Consider the following 24,045-nt stretch of genomic DNA (forward strand, 5'->3'; position numbering starts at 1 on the left):
GAGCTGTCTTCCAGTTAAGCACATGCTAGTCAGTGGTTATCGCTTCATCGCGTAGCCGTCCCGGTTGCACCATATGTAGATCTTCGTCCAAGCTGCCATTCAGGAACGCCGCTCTTCACATCCATCTGATGCGAGCGAGGGCCATACTTGGACAACTCCAGTATCGCGCCCGGATCGGTGAGATCTGCACGGAGCGAAGGATCTCGTCGTAGTCGATGCCGTAATCTTCAGTGAGAACCCTTTGCCGCAGACGCGCCTTGAGCCGTCTGACCTTCCAGCCTGGGTTCTCCTTCAGCGAAACACCATCTGTTGCCGATGGACTTGCGTCAGCTTCGGCAGTGGCATCACTTCCAATGTCTTGTTCTTGAGCAGCGAGTCGTAATTCGAGTCGCATGCTTCCTATCCACTTGGCTGCGTCGTGATTCCATCGCGGCTGCCAGACGTAGTCGCAATCTCTCCCTGAATCCACGTCTGCCAGCCTCAAAAGTCTTGACTCTCTTGGCCGCCGCAGACATCTATCCAGCGTCGAACGTCCATTCTGTGGCGCATATCCCGCTGGCCCTCGCACCTCCACGGCTTCTTCTGGTGACTGCGTCCGGGTGTCGCTTGCTGCCGGGTTCGAAGTCTTCATTCCGCGCAGCCTCATCCTCACTGCCGTCCTTATCCGATTCGGACGAGTCTCTTCATCCGTGGCATCTTCATCATCTTCATCTGGAGATGAAATTACCACCTCCTTCGTAGCACTTTGCGTCTCCACCGTCAGACGTCTTCATGAACTGCGCGTCGCGGCTCACCCAACGCGACCGCTCTCGATCTCTTCAAACCATACGCTTTCTCGTGCTCCGAAATGGAACCAAGCGGCAGTACCGACCGCGTCAACTTGGACCGCTTCACCTTCGGACCAGCGCATTAGCGCGTGGCAACCAGAACACCGCAGGTTCGCCAGCGGTGGCTTCTTTCTCCAACTTGAGATTTGCGGCGCTTGTCGTGGCTAATGGCGCGTGTCGGACACCGGTTCCGAGGAACGTGGCTGTATCACGCTTCACCAGTAACCCTTCGACAATCCGGCATGCTCAACATGCAGCGCGCACCTCCACCAACGTCGTTCATCCGTTCCGCACGCCGTTCGGCTGTGCGTGTACGGCAGCGTGAACTTCTGCACGATCGGTTAGCTGCAGAACTTGGCAATCTCGCGCGAAGTGTACTCACACCGTTTCGCTCCAGACGCGCTTGCCGGTCTGCGTTTCCAGCCAACACGCAGACTCAGCGAACTTGGCGGCCACCTCCGCTTGTTCCGCATCAAATTACAACACAAGAAGTGCGACTTGTCGTCGATGAACGTGACGAAGTAGCGCACAAACAGAGCGTCTGCATGGGGCCCCCACATCGCTGTAGACCACTTCCAGCTGCTTAAGCCATGGTTGGGAGATGACTTCTGTAGCTCACTCGCGTTTGCTTGCCGAGTGAGCATCCGTCACAGCTCCCTGCTTCACCGACGTCATGTCGATGCCAGACGTAACCCTTCTTGACGATGGCGTCTAGACCGCCATGGCCAATTGACCGTCGAAGGTGCCAGAGGTACGACGTGGTGTCCCCTTTGCGATCCTTCAGGCTTGCCACATTGGCCTCTCCAGTATCACCGGTGTCATGCTCAGCAACAGCCTTTGCCTTCCGAGCGCCAGCTTCCGCGAGACCCTGTCTCCGTAGACGCACCCGTCGCTCAAGCATCTGGAACCGACGTCCGGTGAATCGCCGACGGAGACAAGGTTGCGTTGGCATGAATGCCCTTCTGAGCACACCTTCTTGACGCCGCGCGGTCTGCATCTTCCATCACGATGTCATGCTCTCCGATCGCTTGCACCCCACCGTCGTCCGCAGGATGCACGTCCACCGCGAGATCTTCTTGTAGTTCCTCATGAACTTCTGAGGACTGGTCATTCTTGCGTCGCAGCCAGTCGATAGCCCACCTCATTCCGACTTGGTGTTGTTGCTCCACCACAACGAGAAGAAGTCAGAGTCGTCCTCGCTCTCTGCGCGTTCGCTCACTTCTTGCTCGCCTCGCGTTCTCGCGGATTCGGGACAGCGGCGGTCAGTATCCTTGCTCCCCACAGTAGTGGCAGGTGCTGGCCTTGTTGGCGGTCGCCTGCCGTCCCTTGCGCTTGCCGTTGTCGCTTGTCATGAACGCTTGAGCGTGACCGTGCGCGGCTCCGTCGCGCGCCACCTTATCGCGCGCTTCATGTCCTCATGCAGCAACCGAGCCAATCACGAGTTCCCACGACGGCGAGTCGGCTCTCGACTCAACGCCGTGATGAGGAACTGGTACGACTCGCTGGGACTCCCAAGAAGCGTGATCACCAAGTCATCCTCGCTGACCGGGCCTACGTCAGGCTGCTCCGCCAGAGTCTTGATCTTTTGGTGCGCCAGCACATCATCACCTTCCGCCATCATCGTCGTAGAAGCGTCGACGAAGGAAGAGCTTGTAAAAGTCTTCTTTCGAAGTGTCCTTCCAGTCTTGACCATGCATCGTACGCATCCTTCGCCGACCGGACCAGCGGCGGCAGATCTTCCATCGCGAGACAGATTGATCGCCAGCGCCTTGCAGCTTCCTCTTGAACGTTTTGGTCCAGCGTAGTGGCGCAGTGCTCACAATCTCTCCACTTGTACACAAGGTCCTCGTTCCTCAGCGCACATCGCCATCTTGAACTTCCACGTGTGGAAGTTGGTTTCCGTCGAACTTGTTGGTCACGAGAGGTCGTGGTCGATGGCCAGCGTCATGTGAAAGCGTGATCAGATCTTCAGCAGGAAACGGGCTTGGGAGAAACATAGCAAAAGTGGAGTCGTTTGAGCCGGTGTCAGATACAAAGTGATTGTTTGAGTCCTTAGTTCGCAGACTACGTCTCCTCTAAGCCTACTGGATATTCCTGCTGGATACACTCTGGATTCCTAACGATGAATTCCTTCAGCCAATCAGCGGTGCCAGCCGATTACATCCTGCTTTACCCACAATCAGCACCCACGCGTCCCATCATCAGCGTCCATAGCAATCTATCGTCCATCATCGGTCCGCGTAATCCTCATTCCCATCATCACGCATGAATGATGAACGGCACCACTCGAGTGAAGGAGTCCAGCCGAGTAGCCTTATCCAGGTACCCGCAGCTGGTCCGAGGTCCTATTACAACCGTACCTCGACCATGCGAACGCTCATCGGCTTTCGTCCACTGAGTCCTTCTCCTTCGGCGTCAAGTAGGCCTTGCACCGAAGATCATTGCTTGACGTTGGGCTTGGACTGTGAACGATCTCGAACGGAGTTTTGTCGGGCGACTTGGGTGACGGCAGACGATTCTTGATGTAAATCGCGTCATCGCTGCTTCCGCCAGAACGTCTTTCCAAAGCGTAGTAAGGCTGTCGCGCGGCCGATGGTCACGATAGTTCGGTTGCGCGTTCAGCCTCCCGTTCGTTTGTGCTGCCATACCAGACCGTGTGCCTTCGATGCCGTGGTCTTTCGTAGTACGCCAGAGCGAATTGGTCGCGAACTCCTAGCCCCATCATGGCGCACGAACTTCACCCTGGCATCGAATTGCTTCTCACACGAAGTGATGAATCAGCGCAAAGCAGCCTTCACTCTCCGACCTGCTCGCGGAAGAATCCCGACATGCAGCCGCTGGCCGTGTGATCAGCAGAGGTAGCGAGCTGCCCAGCGACTCTTCTTCACGCAGGTCATCGAAGTGGAGGAACTCAGACGGCTTGCCTTGCGCTTGTTGGGTTGCGGAAGGCTTTTGCACCATTTTCCCTTGTTGGCACCCACGACGTGGCTTGACTTCTCGATGTCGGCATTTTCGCCCCTCACCATGCCCTGAGACCATCTTCCGAAGAACGTCATTCGCGCGTGACCCAAACGCGCATAGAGATCCACCGCGTTGACCGACGCCTTGGACGCAATTCGCAGCGCAGCAGGGACTCAGAAGACCGGTAAGACTCGATCAGGTCCGCGGAAGCCCGATTTCTTCGCTTCTTCTGTGCGGATGCACTTTCAACCATCAAACACGCACATGAACAGTCCGCTTCGGTTGATCTGCGGCACCGAAAGGCAGGTTCTTGTTCGTGCGCACGTAAATGTGCATCTGCAATCGGATGTCGCGCTCCTTGCCGTTGGGCAAAGTGACCCGCTGCATGCCATCCCGACTCCCATGATCTTGGCCGTGTTGCCGTTGGCGACCGTGAGTTCCCTTCGTCGCACACCTTGATGTCCCGACAACTGGCCTTGTCGTTGCAGATGTGGTGCTGGCACCACTGTCGATCGCCATAGCCAGACTTGTTGGTCGGGACTCCACCTCCCATAGAGACCGCGAACGCGACGCAGTCGTCATCGCTTCGTCACGCCACTGGACGTTTTCGCACCGCGACAGACCAGGCCCGTCTGCACCTCGATTCTCTTCCTTCTGCGCGGTCAGCACTTTCATACGCGTGCCCGATTTTCCGCCATTGCGTACGGTGGCGACTTTCACGCTCGGTGAAGGCCCTCGCGCGTCTTCATCTTCACCTGGGCCGTCTGGCCCTGCAGCGCCGATGTAATTTCGTAGCGCCCTTGATCACATCGGAGTGCGCAGCTCTGCGTTTTCATCTCCAGTTGAGACGGACGTTCCGAACTCTTGGGCAGACTCCAAAGCAGATCCAACTCTTCATCTCCATCTTGCGCCGATGTTGCTGGCTTGGCGCTGATGTTGGGGACCTTCGCAATGATGAAGCACATTGCCGCCTTCTTGCCATCTCCATGCTGAAGAGCTGGCGCTTCAAGTAGATGCGTCAGCTATTGACCCCAGGAGCAGAACGCAGTCGCGTGGCAATCCACGCTTCCTCGCAGTTCCGACCACATGATGATAGTCAGCATCCATGTGGGCAACATCAGGCCAGCGGTGCTGCTTCGACGGACGTAGTCTCCTGCCCTCGTGTCCAGCGAAGCTTGGTTTCGTCTCGCCAGTTCGACGCTCCACACCGACGTCAGGGAACACGCCACGCATGTCCAGCGGTTCACGTGGCGTAGTTTCGCCGTTGAACTCGTGGCGAGATCTTGGTGTCTTGGACAGAGGAGCCAGGTGCTTGGGCTAATAACCTGAAGAGAAGGTCGTAGTTGGATCTTGCACTGGTGGGCGGTCGTATGACACCGCCGAGGCTTGGGCGAGAGGCGAGGTCACTGAGTTGAATCAGAATTCAGAAGTGATTGGATTGTTGGGCTTACACCCTAAGGCAGTGCTAAGGCGCGGCCGTGCGTCCTATCAACTAGTGCGTCAATCGAACCATCATTCTACACTCTCGTCAATCAACCTATACGTCTAATCAACGTGTAGCGGAGGTATAGAACGGACGGCGTTCGATTAACCGTTTCGGGTACCTCGATTTGGTACAGTGTTTGCCAAGGTTCATCCCTGCCGGCAGACGATTCTTGATGTGAAATCCGCTGTCATCATGCTTCCATGAGACGTCTTGTCCACCCGGCGTAGTGAAGCATGCTGCGGCCGATGGTCACGATGGTTCGGTTGGCGCGTTCAGCCGTCGCGTTCGTTTGGGCATACCGAACCGTGGGCTACTCGATGCCGTGGTCTTCGTAGTACGCCAAGAGCGAATTGGTCGCGAACTCCTTAGCCTACATCATGGCGCACGAACTTCACCCTGGCATCGAATTGCTTCTCCACCTTGGTGATCAGATGCGCAAGCGCAGCCTTCACTCGACCTGGCTCCTTAGACGAATCCCGACATACAGCCGCTGGCTTCGTCCGTGATGAGCAGAGGTAGCGGCTGCCACCCAGCGACTCTTCTTCCATGGGCCGCAGTGTCAGAGGGAGGAACTCGAACGGCTTATGCGCTTGTTCGGTTGCTTTGGGAAGGGCTTTCGCACCATTTCCCTTGCTGGCACCCACGACATTGGCTTGACTTCTTCGACGATGTCGGCATTTTCGCACCCGTCACCATGCCACTCGAGACCATCTTCGAAGAACGTCATTCGGCGGCGTGACCCAAACGCGCGACAGATCCACCGCGTTGACCGACGCCTTGGACACCAATTCGCAGCGCAGCTTGGGACTCGGAGCCGTAGAGGCTCGTCGATCAGGTCCGCGGAAGCCACGCTCTTCGACTTCTTCTGTGCGATGTGCTTTCAGCACCATCAAACACCACCTTGAACAGTCCGCTTCTGTTGATTGCGGCACCGAAAGCAGGTTCTTGTTCATGCTGAGCGCATAAAGTGCATCTTGAATGCGGATGTCGCGCTCCTTGCCGTTGGGCAAAGTGACCCGCTCGCCATGCGTCCTGACTCCATGATCTTGGCTGTGTTGCTGCGGACCGTGAGTTTACCTTCGTCGCACACCTGATGTCCGCAAACTTGGCCTGTTCGTTGCAGATGTGGTGCGTGGCACCACTGTCGATCGCCCATGAGCCTTAACTTGTTTGGTCCTGGAGACTCCACACTCCTAGAGACCGCGAACGCGACGCAGTCGTCATCGCTGTCGTCACGCCATACCTGGATTTTCGCAGCCGCGACCAGGACTGCCACGTCATACTCGATTCTCTTCCTTCTGCTTCGGTCCAGCACTTTTTCCGGCAGTCCCCGCAGTACGTGCAGTGGCGACCTTCACGCTCGGCATTGAAGGCCCTCGCAGCGTCTTCTAATCTTCACCTGAGCCGTCTTCTGCCCTGCTAGCTATGTGCTCGTTCGTAAGCACCTGATCACATCTTAAGAGTGCGCAGCTCCTGCCGTTGCTCATCTCCACGTTGAACGACGTTCTCGAAACTCTAAGGCAGACTCCTGAGCAAGCAGATCGCCACGTCTCATCATCCATCCAGCGCCGATGTTGCTGGAAGCTTGGCGCTGATGTGTAGGAGACTTCATTGCAATGATGGACACATTGCCGCCTTCTGCCATCTCCATGCTGAAGAGCTGGCGCTTCAAGTAGATGCGTCCAGCCTTCGCGACCCCTAGAGCGAACGCAGTCGCGTCCAGGCCACCCACGCTTCCTCGCAGTCGTCGACCACATGATGATAGTCATGATCCATGTCGAGCAACATCAGGCATAACGCGATGTTGCTCGACTTGACGTAGTCGTCCTTGGCCCTCGTGTCCGCAGGCTTTGTCTCCGCGGTTACGACGCTCCACCGACTTGGTCAGACACGCCACGCATGTAGCGGTTCCACGTGGCGTAGTTGTCGCCGTGAACTTGTCGATGGAGATCTTGTTCTTGGACAGAGGACATGTGCTTGCCATAACCTGAAGGTCGTAGTTGGATCTTGCACTTTGACGGTCGTAGACACCGCCGAGGCTTGGGGCGAGGAGCGAGGAAGGTCACTTGGGGTTGAATCGAAATTCAGAAGTGATTGATTGTTGGATTACACCCTAGGCTAGTGCTAAAGACAGCGCCGTCGTCTATCAACCAGTGCGTCTAATCAACCATCATTCTACACTACTCGTCCAATCAATATAATCCTAATCAGATTGTGGTCGTATTGACCGGTTCGGTTAACCGGTTCGGGTACCTCGGAACTGGTACAGTGTACCAAGGTTCAGATTACCCTGCAACAGGCAGACGATTCTTGATGTAAATCGCTGTATCCGTGCTTCCGCCAGAACGTCTTTCCACGCTGGCGTAGTGATAGCATGACTGCGGCCGATGGTCACGATGGTTCGAGTTGGCGCGTTAGCCGTCGCGTTCGTTTAGTGCGCATACTCGAAGCCGATGGGACTGTGACTAGATGCCGTAGTCTTCGTAGTACTTCCAAGAGCGCAGATTGGTCAGGAACTCCTTGGCCCACATGGCGACGCACAACTTCACCACTGGCATCAATTTAGCTCTCCCACTTTGCGTGAATGAACGGCGCCAGCCTCTCCTCCGACCTGCTCGCAGACGGAATCCCGACAATGCAGCCGCTGGCTTGGGTCCCGTGATGAGCAGTGGAGTAGCGGCACTGCCCGGCGACTCTTCTTCCATGGGGCCGCAGGTGCGGGAAGTGGAGGAACTCGAACGAAAGCTGTACTTGCGCTTGTTCGTGGTTGTAGGAAGGGCTTTGCACCATTTTCTTCTTGTGGCACCCTACGACTGGCTGTGACTTCTTCGACGATGTCCGGCGTTTTCACCCGTCACCATGCCAGCTTTGGACCCTATCTTCGAAGAACGTCATTGGCGCGTGACCCAAACGCGCATGAAGATCCACCGCGTTGACCGACGCCTTGACTGCAATTCAGGCAGCTTGGGACTCGGGTAGTAGAGGCCGTCGATCAGGTCCGCGGAAGCCACGCTCTTCGACTTCGTTTGCGATGTGCATTTCAGCCGCATCAAACACCACCTGAAGACAGTCGACTTCGGTTGATCTGCGGCCCGAAAGCAGGTTCTTATTAATGCTTGGCACGTAAAGTGCATCACAATGCGGATGTCGCCCCTTTGCCGTTGGAGAAGTGACTCCGTGCATCCGTCCATGACTCCATGATCTTGGCCGTGATTGCCGTTGGCGACGTAGTTTACCTTCGTCGCACACTTGATGTCCCAGACTTGGCCTTATCATTGTGCTGGATGTGGTGCGGCATCTACTCGATCGCCCATGAGCCGCAGAACTTGTTAGTCCATGGAACTCACACCCATAGGACCGCGCAGACGCAGCGCAGTCGTCATCGCTCCGTCACGTGTTCAAAGGGATCGCCTCGACCAGCTGCGGTGTCCAGTAGGTACCGGTGTGACCTTCACTGTGGTGCCGCCATCATTCGTGTGATGATGGGACGAGGATTACGGACGCTGATGATGGACGGGATTACGGACGCTGATGATGGGACGCGTAACAAGATTGTGGGTCAGGATGGGCATCTACGTGGCACTCGCTGATTGGCTGAAGGACCTTCTATCCAGTTAGGAATCCAGTAGAGTGTATCCAAGGAAATATCCAGTAGGCTTAGAGAGCACGAGTTCGCGAACTAAGGACCTAAATCAATCACTTTGCATTCGACATCAAGTGCTCAAACGACCTTTACTTTTGGTTGAGCCCAGCCCGTTTTCCTGCAGAGACTCCATCGCTTTCCCATGGAGCCGCCTCGACCACGACCTCTCGCATCAACAAGTTCGAAGACAACTTCCCCGTGGAAGTTCAAGATGCGATGGTGCTCGAGGAACGAGATCGTCGGGAAGTGACAAGTGGAGATCAGAGCTGGAGCACTGCGCCACTACGCTGGACCAAACGACGTTCAAGGAAGTCTCGCAAGGCGCTGGCGATCATCTGTCTCGCGATGGAAGATTCGCAGCTGCCGCTGGTCCGTCGGCGAAGGATGCGTACGATGCATGGTCAAGACTGGAAGGACCTTCGAGAAGAAGAGTTTGGCCAACAAGCTCTTCCTTCGTCGACGTTTCTTCACGACGATGATGGCGGAAGGTGATGATGCTGGAGCACATCACAAGATCAAGACTCTGGCGGAGCAGCTCGACGCAGTGGGCGCTCGTCAGCGAGGCTTGACGGTGATCCCTTCTTGGAGTCTCAGCGAGTCACCAGTTCCTCATCACGGCGTTGGAGTCGAGAGACTCGCTTCTAGATTCGTGACGCTCCTGCTGCATGAGGACATGGCGCAAGGAGCAAGGTGCGCGTCCGACGGAGCCGCGCATCAAGGCCAAGCGTTCATGACAAGCGACAACGGCAAGCGCAGGGACGGCAGGCGACCGCCAACAGGCCAGCGCCTGCACTACTGTGGGAGCAAGGACATTGGATCGCCATTGTCCTGTGCAGAATCCGCGAGAACGCGGAGCGGCAGGGCCGCGAGCGGAACGTCGCGCAGAGTGAGGACGCTCTGGCGACTTCTCTTCTCGGTTGGTGGTGGGCAACCCACCAAGTCGAATGAGGTGTGGCTGGTCGACTCGGTGCGACGCAGCACTGACCAGTTCCAAGAGTTCATGAGGAACTACAAGAAGATCTCGCCGGTGGACGTGCATCTGCGGACGACGGTGTTACGATCGGAGAGGCGACATCGTGATGAAGATGCAGACCCGCGCGGCGTCAAGAAGGTATCTCACGAATGTGGCACATTCCCAGTTTCGCGCAACCTGTTCTCCGTCAGCGGGTCACCAGGACGTCGGGCTGCTGACGTTCGGAGCGACGGTGCTTCACGGAGCGAAGGGTCTCAAGGAAGCTCTCGCGAAGGCAAAGGGCGTTCAATGAGCATGACACCGGTGATGCCTGACGAGGCAATGGCAAGCTCGAAGGATCGCAAAGGGACACCACGTCGTACCTCTGGCACCTTCGCTTGGTCACATTGGCCATGGCGTCTAGACGCCATCGTCAAGAAGCTACGGCTCTGGCATCGACTGACGTCGTGAAGCAGTGGGAGCTGTGCGACGGATGCTCCTCGGCAACAAACGAGTAGTACAGCGAATTCTCCAAACCGTGCGAAGCAGTGCAGAGTGTTCCCAGCGACGTGTGCGGCCCCATGCAGACGTCTCGTTTGGTGGCAAGCGCTCTTCGTCACGTTCATCGACGACAGTCGCACTTCTGTGTGGTGTACTTGATGCGGAACAAGTCGGAGGTGGCCGCCAATTCGCTGGATTCGTTGCGTTGGCTGACGCAGACCGGCAAGCTATAGAAACGCTCCGGAGCGACAACGGTGCGATTACACTTCGCGCAGATGCGTTCTGCAGCACCGTGTATCGTGCAGAAGTTCACGCCGCCACACGCCACAGCTGAACGCGTGGCGGAACGGATGAACCGGACGTTGGTGGGTTGCGCGCTGCATGTTGGAGCATGCCGGTTGTCGAAGGGTTACTGGGGTGAAGCGGTGATGCAGCCACGTTCCTCGGAACCGGTGTCCGACACGCGCCACAAGTCGCCGCACCAAGTTTGGACGGGAAGAAGCCACTGCTGGCAGACCTCAAGGTGTTTGGTTGCCACGCGTACGTGCTGGTCCGAAGGCGAAGTCCAAGTTTGACGCCGTCGGTGCGTTGCCGGTTCCTGGGGTACTCGGGCACGAGAAAGCGTATCGTTTGAAGAGATCGAGCGGTCGCGTGTTGGTGAGCCGCGACGCGCAGTTCATGGAAGACTCTTCGGAGTGGGAGACGCAATGCTACGAAGGAGGTGGTGATTGGTCTTCCAGATGAAGATGAAGATGCCACGGATGAAGAGACTCCGTCCGAATCGGATAAGGACGAGTGAGGATGAGGCTGCGCGGATGAAGACTTCGAACCCGGCAGCAGCGACACCCGCGGACGCAGTCACTAGAAGAAGCGTGGAGTGCCGAGGGCCAAGCGATATGCGCCGCAGAATGGACGTTCGACGCTGGATGAGATGTCTGCGGCGGCCCAAGAGATCAAGATTTTGAGGCTGCGTACGTCGTGGATTCAGTGGGAGAGATGCCGACTACGTTCAAGTCGCGATGGAATCAGCGACGCAGCCAAGGAAGGAAGCATGCGACTCGATACGACTCGCTGCTCAAGAACAAGACGTGGAAGTGGGTCCCACTGCCGAAGGGACGCAGCCATCGCAGAAGATGTGTTTCGCGTGAAGGAGAACCAGGCTGGAGAGGTCGAACGGTTCAAGGCGCGTCTGGTGGCCAAGGGGTTCTCGCAGAAGTACGGCATCGACTACGAGAGACCTTCGCTCCAGTGGCCAAGTTCCACGTCGATCCGGCCGTGCTGAGTTTGGCCGAAGCCTGGTTCAAGCTGCATCAGATGGATGTGAAGACGGCGTTTCCTGGCGGCTTGGACGAAGAGATCTACATGTGCAACCGGACGGCTACGTCGATGAAGACCACCCGGACTACTGTGCAAGCTGAAGCAGTCATTGTAGGTTGAAGCAGTCGCCGCGCATGTGGAACAAGACCATGCGAGTTCATGCTGAAGCTGGGGTTCACCAGAGTGCGAGTCCGACCATTGCGTCTACGTGAAACGCGACGGACCAGCATGATCTTCGTGGTCATCTACGTGGACGACCTGATCCTGGCCAGCACGACGCGAGCTGATGGAGTCGACCAAGCGCGCACTCAGCAAACGGTTCGAATGACGGACCTCGCGAGCTTCGTACTCCGGCATGGAGATCAAGAACGACTTGGAGTCGCGAGGTGACGATGCGGCAGACCAAGTTTCTCAGTCGATCCTGAGCAAGTTCGGCATGCGGGACCAGCAGTGAAGACGCCGCAGGATCCAGGACTTAAGTTGAAAGAACATGTGCGAGGGTGGCTGCAAGCATGAAGACACGATGAAGAACGTGCCGTATCAGTCTGTCGGCGCGTTGATGTACCTGATGGTGGCGACGCGTCCGGACCTGGCTGCCAGTAGGCGTGCTGAGTCAGTTCGCCGCCGACCCGTTCCCACCTGGGCCCTCAGCGTGTGCTCGGTATCTGCAAACACGCCCGCATGGCATCAGAGTTCTCGAAGGACGCGGCTGCGGAGTTGTGTGTGGCATCTCGGACGCAGACTGGGCTGGTGACATCAGATCGAGAGAAGTAGCAAGCGGCTCGCGTTCATGATGAACGCGGGTGCATCAGCTGGAGGAGCAAGAAGCAGCGGACGGTGGCGCTGTCATCTGAGGCGGAGTACATGGCGCTATCGAGGCGACGCAGGAGGCGGTGTGGCTCAAGTGTTTCTGCGCAGCTCGGCGAAATGGCAAGCGATGAAGCAATCAAGATCTGAGGACAACCAAGGCTCCATCGCGTTGGCCAAGACCGGAGTTCCACAAGCGCACCAAGCCATCGACATTCGCTACCACTTCTGTGCGTAGGAAGGTGGAAGACGTCAGGTGGTGTTGAACTGCTCGACGAAGGACATGCTGGCCGACATCATGACGAAGGCGATCCTCTGCAGTTCGAAGTTCTGCGACCAGCTGGGGATCCAAGGTGCAGCCGACGTCGAGTCGCGTGGGAGTGTTGTCAAGGGATCGCCATGGCTGCGGTGTACCAGTAAGTACCGGTGACCTTCACTCAGTGGTGCCGCCATCATTCGTGTGATGATGGGACGAGGATTACGGGACGCTGATGATGGGACGCGTGGGTACAAGATTGTGGGTACAGGATGGGCATCTACGTGGCACTCGCTGATTGGCTGAAGGACCTTCTATCAGTTAGGAATCCAGTAGAGTGTATCCAGCAGGAATATCCAGTAGGAGCAGAGGTAGCAGCAGTTCGCGAACTAAGGACCTAAATCAATCACTTTGCATTCTGACATCAGTGCTCAACGACCTTTACTTTTGCACGCCACTGGACGCTTGTTCGCACCCTGACGACAGACCAGCCACGCTCGTGCACCTCGAGTTCTCCTCCTTCCGCGGTCCAGCAGCGCGCTGCCCGATTTTCCAGCGCAAGCGGTGCAGGTGGCGACTTTCATTCCGCTCCGGCATTGTAAGGCCCTCGCACGGCGTCTTCAATCCCCTACCGAAGGCCGTCTTCCACCCAGCCGGATTGCTCATTCGTAGCACCTTGATCATCTGAGTGCGCAGCTCTATGCGTTCTATCTCCCGAGTAGAACGACGTTCTCAGAAACTCTGGGCAGTTCCTAGAGCAGATCGCCGCTCTTCATCCTCCATCTTGGGACGATGTTGCTGGCTTGGCGCTGATGTTGAGGACTTCATTGCAATGGAGCACCATTGCCGCCTTCTGCCATCTCCATGCTGAAGAGCTGGCGCTCGAGTAGATGCGTCCAGCCTTCGCGACCCCTACCCGAACGCAGCGCGTCCAGGCACCCACGCTTCCTCGCTCAGTCGCCACGACGCAGTGGATTATGTGGAGCAACGATCAGCCGAACGCGATGTTGCTCGACTTAAGTCGTCCTTGGCCCTCGTGTCCGCGAAGCTGGTTCGTCTCGCGGTTCACGACGCTCCACCAACTTGGTCAGACAACGCAGTATGGCGGTTCCGCTGGCGTGATTGTCGCCGTTGACTATGATGGAGATCTTGGTGTCTTGGACGAGGCATGTGTTACATACCTGAAGAAGGTCGTATGATCTTGCCTAGTTGACTTGGTTAGACACCGCCGAGGCTGGGGCGGCGAGGCGAAGGTCGCAGGTTGAATCAGAATTCAGAGTGATTGGATTTTTGGAGCACCCCTGGACTGTGCTAAAGACACGCGGCCGTGCGTCCTATCAACTAGTGCGTTTAATCAACCACCATTCTTTAATACCGTCCAATCAACCTACTCATCTAAATCAACGCGGTCGTATTGACCGTTCGGTTACGCCGGTTCGGTACCCTCGGAACTTGGGGTACAGTGTATGCCAAGGTTCAGCACCTGCACCACCTTGACCCACCAGAGTCCGCTTCGGTTGATCTGCGGCACCGAGAAGCAGGTTCTTGTTCATGCTTGGCGACATCAAGTGCATCTGGATGCGGATGTCGCGCTCCTTGCCGTTGGGCAGAGTGACCCGCTGCACCACCGTCCCGACTCCATGATCTTGGCCGTGTTCCGTTGGCGACCTGGAGTTCACCTTCGTCCCACGCCTTGATGTCGACAAACTTGCCTTTTCGTTGCAGATGTGGGTGCGTGCACCCACGTCGATCGCCCATGAGCCTTGAAACTTGTTGGTCCTGGAGACTCCACCTCCATAGAGACCGCGAACGCGACGCAGTCGTCATCGCTTCACGCCATGGCGTTGTTCGCACCGCGACCAGACCGGCCACGTCGTGCACCTCGATTCTCTTCCTTCTGCTTGGTCCAGCACTTTTCCAGGACGTGCCCCGATTTTCCGCAGTACGTGCAGTGGCGACTTTCCCGCTCGGCATTGAAGGCCCTCGCAGCGTCTTCAATCTTCACCCGAGCGCGTCTTCTCGCCCTGCCGCTTGATGTGCTCATTCGTGAGCACCTTGATCAATCACCAGGGCGCAGCCTGCGCGCTCATCTCCAGTGAACGACGTTCTAACTCAAGGCAGACTCTGAGCAACTAGATCGCCACGTCTTCATCCTCCATCTGGCGCCGATGTTGCTGGGCTTTGGCTGATGTTAGGGACTTCATTGACAATGATGAAGCACATTGCCGCCTTCTGCCATCTCCATGCTGAAGAGCTGGCTTCAGGTAGATGCGTCCAGCCTTCTGCGACCCCTAGAGCGAACGCAGCCGCGTCCAGGCCACCCACGCTTCCTCGCAGTCGTCGACCACATGATGGTAGTCAGCATCCATGTCGAGCAACATCAGGCCAACGCGATGTTGCTCGACTTGACATGAAGTCGTCACGCCCCGTGTCCGCGGAACTTGGTTTCGTCTCGCGTTCACGACGCTCCACACCGACTTGGTCAGGAACACGCCACGGCGTAGCGGTTCCACGTGGCGTAGTTGTCGCCGTTGAACTTGTCGATGGAATCTTGGTGTCTTGGACAGAGAGACATGGTGCTTGGAAATACCTAAGAAGAGGTCGTACTGATCTTGCACTGGTTCAGCGTCGTTGACACCGCCGTGGCTTAGGGCGAGGCGGGAAGGTCACTTAGGGGTTGAATCGAAATTCAGAAGTGATTGGATTGTTGGAGCTTACACCTAGGCTAGTGCTAAAGACGCGGCCGTGCGCGTCCTATCAACTAGTGCGTCTAATCAACCATCATTCTACACTATTCGTCCAATCAACCTACTCGTCTAATCACGTGTAGTGCGTATTGACCGGTTCGGTTAACCGGTTCGGTACCTCGGAACTGGTACACGTGTACCGGTTCAGATTACCCTGCAACCGATAGTGTGGGACACGGGTCGGCGGAACTGACTCAGCACGCCTACTGCAGCAGACCAGTCGACGCGTCGCCACCATCAGGTACATCAACGCGCCGACGCACTCCGGTACGGCACGTTCTTCATCGTGCTCATGCCTAGCACATACACCCTCGCACATGTTCTGGTCACTTAAGTCCTGGATCCTGCGAGCGTCTTCTCACGGGTTTAAGGTCCTCATGCCGAAAGGGAAGATCGTTTGAGCACTGATGTCAGAATGCAAAGTAGTTGATTTAGGTCCCTAGTTCGCGAACTGCTTGCTACCTCTAAGCCTACTGGATATTCCTGCTGGATACACTCACCTGGATTCCTAACTGGATGGAAGGTCGCCCAAACAATCAGCGAGTCCGTAAGATGCCCATCCTATGTACCACAATCTTGTACGCGCCCTCATACGCGTCCCGTAATCTCCGGCGTCCCACGAGTCTCGTACATAGCGAATGATGGCGGCACCACTGAGTGAAGGTCACACCGGTACCTTGCTGGTACACAGCAGCTGTCGAGGGCGATCCCTGACAAACCACGCGACTGCTCGACGTCGCTGCCCTGTGGATCCCCAGCGTGTCGCAGAACTTCGAACTGCACAGAAGTAGTTGCCTTCGAATCATGATGTCGGCCAGCAGTAGTCCTTCGTCGAGCAGTACTCCAAGCACCGCCTGACCGTCTTCCCACCTTCACGCACGGAAGTGGTAGCAGATATCGATGTGTTGCGTTGCGCTTGTGGAACTCGGTTCTGGCCAAGCGCGATGGGCCTTTGTTTGTCCTCGTAGATCTTGATTGCTTCATCGCTTGCCATTTCGCCGAGCTCGCGCAGAAACACCTTTAGCTCACACCGCCTCCTGCGTCATCTGACGAACCATGTACTCCGCCTCTGTAGATGACAGCGCCACCGTCCGCTGCTTCTTGCTCCTCCAGCTGATGCACCTGCCGTTCATCATAACGCGTAGCCGCTACTTCTTCTCGATTCGATGTCACCAGCCCAGTCTGCGTCCGAGTAGCCACACACACCTCCTGCAGCCGTCACCCTTCGAGAACTCGATGCCATGCGTGGGCGTGGCTTGCAGATACCGGAGCACGCTGAGGGAGCGTCGGTGTATGTGGTCAGGTCGGCGGCAACTGACTCAGCACGCCTACTGCGGCAGCCAGGTCCGGACGCGTCGCCACCATCAGGTACATCAACGCGCCGACAGCACTCCGATACGGCACGTTCTTCATCGTGTCTTTCGTGCTTGCAGCCACCCCTCACATGTTCTTGGTCAACTTGAGTCCTGGATCCTGCGGCGTCTTTACGGGTTTGCTGTCCTGCATGCCGAACTTGCTCAGGATCGACTTGAGAAACTTGGTCACTGCCGCATCGTCACCTTGCCGGACTCCAAGTCGTTCTTGATCTCCATGCCGAGGAAGTACGTAAGCTCGCCGAGGTCTGTCATTTCGAACCGTTTGTTGAGTGCGCGCTTGGTCGACTCCATCAGCTCGTCGTCGATGCTGCAGCCAGGATCAGTCGTCCGAAGATGCCCGAGATGCTGTATCCCGTCGCGTTTCACGTAGACGCAATGGTCGGACTCGCACTTGGTGAACCCCGCTTCAGCATGAACTCGTCGATGGTCTTGTTCCACATGCGCGGCGACTGCTCAACCCGTACAATGACTGCTTCGCTTGCACACGTAGTCCGGTGGTCTTCATCGACGTAGCCGTCCGGTTGCACCATGTATATCTCTTCGTCAAGCCGCCGCCATTCAGGAACGCCGTCTTCACATCCATCTATGCAGCTTGAAAGACCATGGCGGCCAGCCAAACCGGCGCACGGATCGACGTGAACTTGGCCCTGGAGCGAAGGTCTCATCGTAGTCGATGCCGTACTTCTGCGAGAACCCTTGGCCCAGACGCGCCTGAACCGTTCGACCTCTCCAGCCTGGTTCTCCTTCACGCTGAACATCCCATCTGTTGCCGATGGACTTGCGTCCCTTCGGCAGTGGCACCACTTCCCACGTCTTGTTCTTGAGCAGCGAGTCGTACCCGAGTCGCATGCTTCCTTCCACTTGGCTGCGTCGCTGGATTCCATCGCCGACTTGAACGTAGTCGGCATCTCTCCCACTGAATCCACGACGTACGCAGCCTCAAAATCTTGACTTCTTGGGCCGCCGCAGACATCTCATCCAGCGTCGAACGTCCATTCTGCGGCGCATATCGTCTACCCTCGCACCTCCACGACTTCTTCTAGTGACTGCGTCCGCGGGTGTCGCTTGCTGCCGGGTTCAAGTCTTCATTCCGCGCAGCCCTCATCCTCCGCCGTCCTATATCCGATTCGGACGGAGTCTCTTCATCCGTAGCATCTTCATCATCTTCATCTGGAAGACCAATCACCACTTCCTTCAGCACATTTGCGTCTCCCACCGTCGAAGACGTCTTCCATGAACTGCGCGTCGCGGCTCACCAACACGCGACCGCTCTCGATCTCTTCAAACCGATACGCTTTCTCGATATCCAGTACCAGGAACCAGCACGCACCGACCGGGCGTCAAACTTGACCGCTTCGCCTTCGGGACCAAGCGTACGCGTGGCAAACACCTTGAGGTTCGCCAGCAGTGGCTTCTTTCCGTCCAAACTTGGTGCGGCGACTTGTCGTAATAATGGCGCGTGTCGGACACCGTTCCGGAGGAACGTGGCTGTCACCACCGCTTCACCCCAGTAACCCTTCGACAATCGGCATGCTCCAACATGCAGCGCGCACACTCCCAACGTCCGGTTCATCCGTTCCGCCACGCCGTTCAGCTGTGGCGTGTACGGCGGCGTGAACTTCTGCACGATGCCAGCGGTCGCTGGAACTTGGCCATCTCGCGCGAAGTGTACTCGCCACGTGCTCGCTCCGGGGCGTTTTCACACGCTTGCCGGTCTGCGTTTCCAGCCAGCATAACGAACTCAGCGAACTTGGCGCCGCCTCCGACTTGTTCCGCATCAAGTACACCACACAGAAGTGCGACTTGTCGTCGATGAACGTGACGAAGTAGCGCTTGCCACCAAACGTAGACGTCTGCATGGGGCCGCACACATCGCTTCAGAACCATTTCCAGCACTTGCTTCGCACGGTTTGGAACGCACTTCATGTAGCTCACTCGCGCGTTTGCTTGCCAGTGAGCATCCGTCGCTACAGCTCCCACTGCTTCACCGACGTCGTCGATGCCAGAGCGTAGCCCTTCTTGACGATGGCGTCTAGATCGGCGAGCCAATGTGACCAAGTCGAAGGTGCCAGAGGTACGACGTGGTGTCCCCGCGATCCTTCGAGCTTTATAGCATGGCGGGCTCGACATCGCGTTGTATCCAGCTTGAACAGCCCTTTGCCTTCGCGAGCGCCGAGCTTCCTCTGAGACCCTTCGTCTCCGTGAAACCCGTCGCTCTCGAACGTCACAGGCCTGACGTCCTGGTGAATCTGCCGACGGAGAACAGGATTGCGCGACAACTTGGGGATGTGCCACACTTCGTGAGCCACCCTTCTTGACGCCGCGCGGGTCTGCATCTTCATCACGATGTCGCCTCTCCTGATCGCTGCACCACACCGTCGTCCGCGAGATGCACGTCCACCGGCGAGATCTTCTTGTAGTTCTCATGAACTTCTTGAACTGGTCATGTGCTGCGTCGCAGCCTGGATCGACCATACACACTCATTCGGCTTTGGTGGTGTTGCTCCCACCAACCGAGAGAGGAAAGTCGCCAAGTCGAAATCCTCCCTGCTGCGGCGACGTTCGCTCATGACGGCCTCTGCTCCTCGCGTTCTCGTGGATTCGCACGGTTACTTGGCGATCAATGTCCTGCTCCCCACGTAGTGAGCAGGCGCTGGCCCTTGTTGGCGGTCGCCTGCCGTCCTCGTCAGCTTGTCCGTTGCTCGTGTTGAAGAAGGTCGTACTGGGATCTTGCACTGGTTCTTGGTCGTTGACTCGCCGAGGCTTGGGGCGAGGCGAGGAAGATCGCGGGTTGAATCAGAATTCAGAAGTGATTGGATTGTAGCTTACACCTAGGCTAGTGCTAAAGACAGGGCGCCGTGATGCGTCCTATCAACTAGTGCGTCTAATCAACCATCATTCTACACTTTCATCGTCAATCAACCCTACTGTCTAATCAACGTGTGGTCGTATTGACCGGTTCGGTTAACCGGTTCGGGTACCTCGGAACTGGTACAGTGTACCGGTTCAGTGCCTGCAACACGCCCCTCGAATGCAACAGCGCGTGAACGCCGAGCGCAGCCGTCAAGTCCTTGTGGCGTGGTCCGAAAGTCCCTGGTCATGATGTCGGGCTAGGCATGGTGGCAGTCTCGCAGTACTCGACGATCACTTCGCGCTTGACTTCGTCGCGGATGTGATGGTACTTGATGTCGATGTTGCGGCGCGGCCATGGTTCGGGTTCTTGTCATCTTGATGCACGACTGGTTGTCTTCGAAAATCTTCAACTCGGGCGTAACTCCGCCTGCAGCAACCAGATCTCGCACAGCAGGCTTGTACCCAAGCCTTCTGAATCGCCAAACTCAGTGCGATGTACTCGGCCTCGCTTGTCGAGAGCGACACACTCGACTGCTTCTTGAACCCCAGAGATCGGTCCGCCGGCGACTTGAACAGGTAGCCCGACGTAGACTTGCGATCACTAAGATCACCAGCCCAGTCGGCATCCGAGTAACCTTGAAAGTCGATGTCCTTGCCTGCGAAGCGGAGTCCGTGCGACTTGGTCCCTTAGAAAGTGCGGAAGATGCGCTTGACCGCAATCCAGTGCTCGACTTGCGGGTTCTCCATGAAGCGTGACAGTATGGACAGCGACGCAGTATCCGGGCGAGTCGATGTCACGCGCATGAGTGCGACCCAGCCCGCGAAATGGCGCGTCCAACTTGGTCATGGCGTCGCTTGAGACCAGCTTCATGCTGATGTCGAGCTGGACTTGCAGCGGGTTTGCAGTCTTGTGCATGCCGAAGCGCTCCAGGATGTCGTTGATGTAGCGAGCTTGGCTCAGCAACACTGCATCCGCGTTGTCGACCACCTCGATCCCGAGGATGAAGGAACACTTTCCACCGTCGGTCATCTCGAACCGGACTTGAGTTGGCGCTTGACTTCCGCGATCAGATCAGCCGAACTTCGGTCACCCAAGACGTCGTCCACGTAGAACCAGCAGCAGAACGCATTCGCTTCGACGACCTTGATGTAGAGGCATGGGTCGCTGACGACGCGAAACCGATGGAGCGCACATATTCGTCGAAGGTCTCGTTCCATCGCGCGAAGCTTGCTTGAGTCCGTAAACGCCTTGAGTAGTTCCACGCACGATCGAAACCGTCGTCCAGTTCCACGCCTTCAGGCACGCTGCAGAACACCTTCTCCTTCATCAAGCCGTACAGGAACGCAGTCACCACGTCGAGTTGGTCCATCGGCCATCCGAAGTACTTGGCAACCGCAATGATCATTCCGCAGCGTAGCTTTGACCACGGGCGAAAACGTCTCGGTGTAGTCGATGCCATACCATTCTGCGAAGCCTGCGACGAGCCGAGCCTTGAACTTCTCGATCGATCCGTCCGCGTTGCGCTTGATTTTGAACACCCACTTGGTACCGACAGCGCGCTGGTTGTTGGGCAGTTTGGCGGCGCGGAAACACCTCGCAGCCGCATTGACTTGAGTTCGGCGCGAATTGCCTTGCGCCACTGGACTTGGTCTGAGTCCGTTCACGCTTTTGAAGCGTCTTCGCTAACCGCTATCACTTGACTTCCACAGCATTGCACTTTGCACGAGAACTGGGGGAGTCGGCTGTCCTTCATCGTTTTCTCATTTTGTTTTTGTCGTACGGAGATTCGTTGATTATCCCGTAGGCGTCCAGGCGCATGCTTTCTTCTGGGAGTCCAGCACTGCTAGGCGAGGACGCGAACGTTGTCGATAGATCTTGAGTTGCGACGCGTTGCGCTTCCCGCCTGCGTAACTTGCGGAGTCCTCGAGGACTTTGCATGTCATCGAAAGACGTCGGTAAGTCGAGTTGAGCTTTCATCTATCCGGCAGCCTTTGAGTCATCAAGCTGGACTCATCATGATGACATCCGAAGATGCGTTGCAGGGATACTGAACCTTGGTACCACTGTACCAGTTCCGAGGTACCGGAACGGTTAACCGAGCCGTCCAATACGACACGTTGATTAGACGAAGTGAGTTGATTGGACGGAAACCCAGTGTAGAATGATGGCTTGATTGGGACGCACTCTAGTTGATGGGGACGCACTTTGGCCGCGTATGCTTTAGCGCACTCAGCCTAGAGTGTATAAGCTCCAACAATCAATCACTTCTGACTTTCTGATTCTTTAACGGACCTTCCTCGCCTCGCTACCAAGCCTCGGCGGTGGTGTCTACGACAGTCAAATCTCAGTGCAAGATCCCAGTACGACCTTCTTCAGGTTATGAGCCCAAGCACCATGTTCTCTGTCAAGACTACCAAGAACCCATCGACAAGTTCAGCAGCGACAGCCCTCAATGCGAACACGCGTGGACGCCGAGCGCAGCCGTCAAGTCCTTGTGGCGTGGTCCGGCAAGTCCCTTGGTCATGATGTCGGCCAGCATGGTGGTAGTCTCGCAGTACTCGACGATCACTTCGCCGCGCTTGACTTCGTCGCGAATGTGATGGTACTTGATGTCGATGTGCTTGGCGCGGCCATGGTTGACGGGGTTCTTGGTCATCTTGATGCACGACTGGTTGTCTTCGAAAAACTTCAATTCGGGCGTGACTCCGCCTGCAGCAACCAGGATCTCGCACAGCAGCTTGTGCACCCACTTGCCTTCTTGAATCGCCAAACTCAGTGCGATGTACTCGGCCTCGCTCGTCGATAGCGACACACTTGACTGCTTCTTGGAACCCCATGAGATCGGTCCACCGGCGACTTGGAACAGGTAGCCCGACGTAGACTTGCGATCACTAAGATCACCAGCCCAGTCGGCATCCGAGTAACCTTGAAAGTCGATGTCCTTACCCGGCGAGAAGCGGATTCCGTGTGACTTGGTCCCTTGAAGGTAGCGGAAGATGCGCTTGACCGCAATCCAGTGCTCGACTTGCGGGTTCTCCATGAAGCGTGACACGTAGCCGACAGCAAACGCAATGTCCGGGCGAGTCGATGTCATCAAGTGCATGAGTGCACCGACAGCCTCGCGAAATGGCGCGTCCAACTTGGTCATGGCGTCGCTTGAAACTAGCTTCATGCTGATGTCGACCGGGCTTGCAGCGGGTTTGCAGTCTTGCATGCCGAAGCGCTCCAGGATGTCGTTGATGTAGCGAGCTTGGCTCAGCGTAACACTGCCATCCGCGTTGTCGACCACCTCGATCCCGAGGATGAAGGAACACTTGCCACTGTCGGTCATCTCGAACCGCGACTTGAGTTGGCGCTTGACTTCCGCTATCATTTCCGCTGAGCTCCCGGTCACCAAGACGTCGTCCACGTAGACCAGCAGCAGAACGCATTCGCCGTCGACGACCTTGATGTAGAGGCAGGGGTCGTAGCTTGAGACGCGAAAACCGATGGAGCGCACATACTCGTCGAAGGTCTCGTTCCAAACTCGCGAAGCTTGCTTGAGCCCGTAAATCGCCTTGAGCAGTTCCACGCAGTCGAAACCGTCGTCCAGTTCCACGCCTTCAGGCACGCTGCAGAACACCTTCTCCTTCATCAAGCCGTACAGGAACGCAGTCACCACGTCGAGCTGGTCCATGGGCCATCCGAAGTACTTGGCAACCGCAATGATCATTCGCAGCGTGACGTACTTGACCACGGGCGAAAACGTCTCGGTGTAGTCGATGCCATACTTCTGCACGAAACCTTTCGCGACGAGCCGAGCCTTGAACTTCTCGATCGATCCGTCCGCGTTGCGCTTGATCTTGAACACCCACTTGGTACCGACTGCGCGCTGGTTGTTGGGCAGTTTGGCGGCGCGGAAAACACCTCGCAGCCGCATCGACTTGAGTTCGGCGCGAATTGCCTTGCGCCACTGGACTTGGTCTGGTCCGTTCACAGCTTCTTGAAACGTCTTCGGCTCCGCGCTGTCGCTTGCTTCCACCGCATTCGCACTTGCACGCCAGAACATGGGTGGGGTCGAACCGTCTTCATCGTGTTCTTCCGATTTTTCTTCTTGTGTCGCCGTAGATTCACGTTGGTCTTGGTCAACCGAGGGTCCAGGCGCACTTGCTTCTTCGAGTCCAGCACTGCGACGAGGACGCCGAACATTGTCGCGATCTTGGTTGTCCGGACGCGACTTGCGCTTCCCCGCCTGCGTGAACACCCTTGTGCCGGAGTCGTCGGAGACTTGCATGTCGTCGAAAACGTCGGTAAGTCGGTTGACTTCTTCACCATCAGC

General features: G+C 56.8%; 3 protein-coding genes across 4 annotated transcripts; all 3 read right to left on the bottom strand.

Moving 5' to 3' along the window:
- Positions 1-17,038: 17,038 nt before the first annotated feature.
- Positions 17,039-17,722, bottom strand: IUM83_19581 (retrovirus-related gag-pol polyprotein; the record flags this gene model as incomplete). The annotated part of the gene is made up of 2 exons (XM_067944633.1): positions 17,039-17,180; positions 17,556-17,722. The coding sequence occupies 2 exons, from the start codon at positions 17,720-17,722 to the stop codon at positions 17,039-17,041; spliced, it is 309 nt and encodes a 102-aa protein (XP_067792969.1).
- Positions 17,723-18,840: 1,118 nt separating this feature from the next.
- Positions 18,841-20,756, bottom strand: IUM83_19582 (Integrase catalytic core protein; the record flags this gene model as incomplete). The annotated part of the gene is made up of 3 exons (XM_067944634.1): positions 18,841-18,905; positions 20,176-20,382; positions 20,459-20,756. The coding sequence occupies 3 exons, from the start codon at positions 20,754-20,756 to the stop codon at positions 18,841-18,843; spliced, it is 570 nt and encodes a 189-aa protein (XP_067792978.1).
- Positions 20,757-22,176: 1,420 nt separating this feature from the next.
- Positions 22,177-24,000, bottom strand: IUM83_19583 (Integrase catalytic core protein; the record flags this gene model as incomplete). Of its 2 annotated transcripts, none has more annotated exons than XM_067944636.1 (2): positions 22,177-23,338; positions 23,456-24,000. In XM_067944636.1, the coding sequence occupies 2 exons, from the start codon at positions 23,998-24,000 to the stop codon at positions 22,177-22,179; spliced, it is 1,707 nt and encodes a 568-aa protein (XP_067792970.1). The 2 variants fall into 2 exon arrangements, with proteins under 2 accessions (XP_067792970.1, XP_067792971.1); XM_067944635.1 differs by having other exon boundaries at positions 23,456-23,646.
- Between the last annotated feature and the right edge of the window lie 45 nt (positions 24,001-24,045).

Source organism: Phytophthora cinnamomi (assembly GCF_018691715.1).
Source record: "Phytophthora cinnamomi strain GKB4 chromosome Unknown Contig31, whole genome shotgun sequence".
Lineage (NCBI taxonomy): Eukaryota > Oomycota > Peronosporomycetes > Peronosporales > Peronosporaceae > Phytophthora > Phytophthora cinnamomi.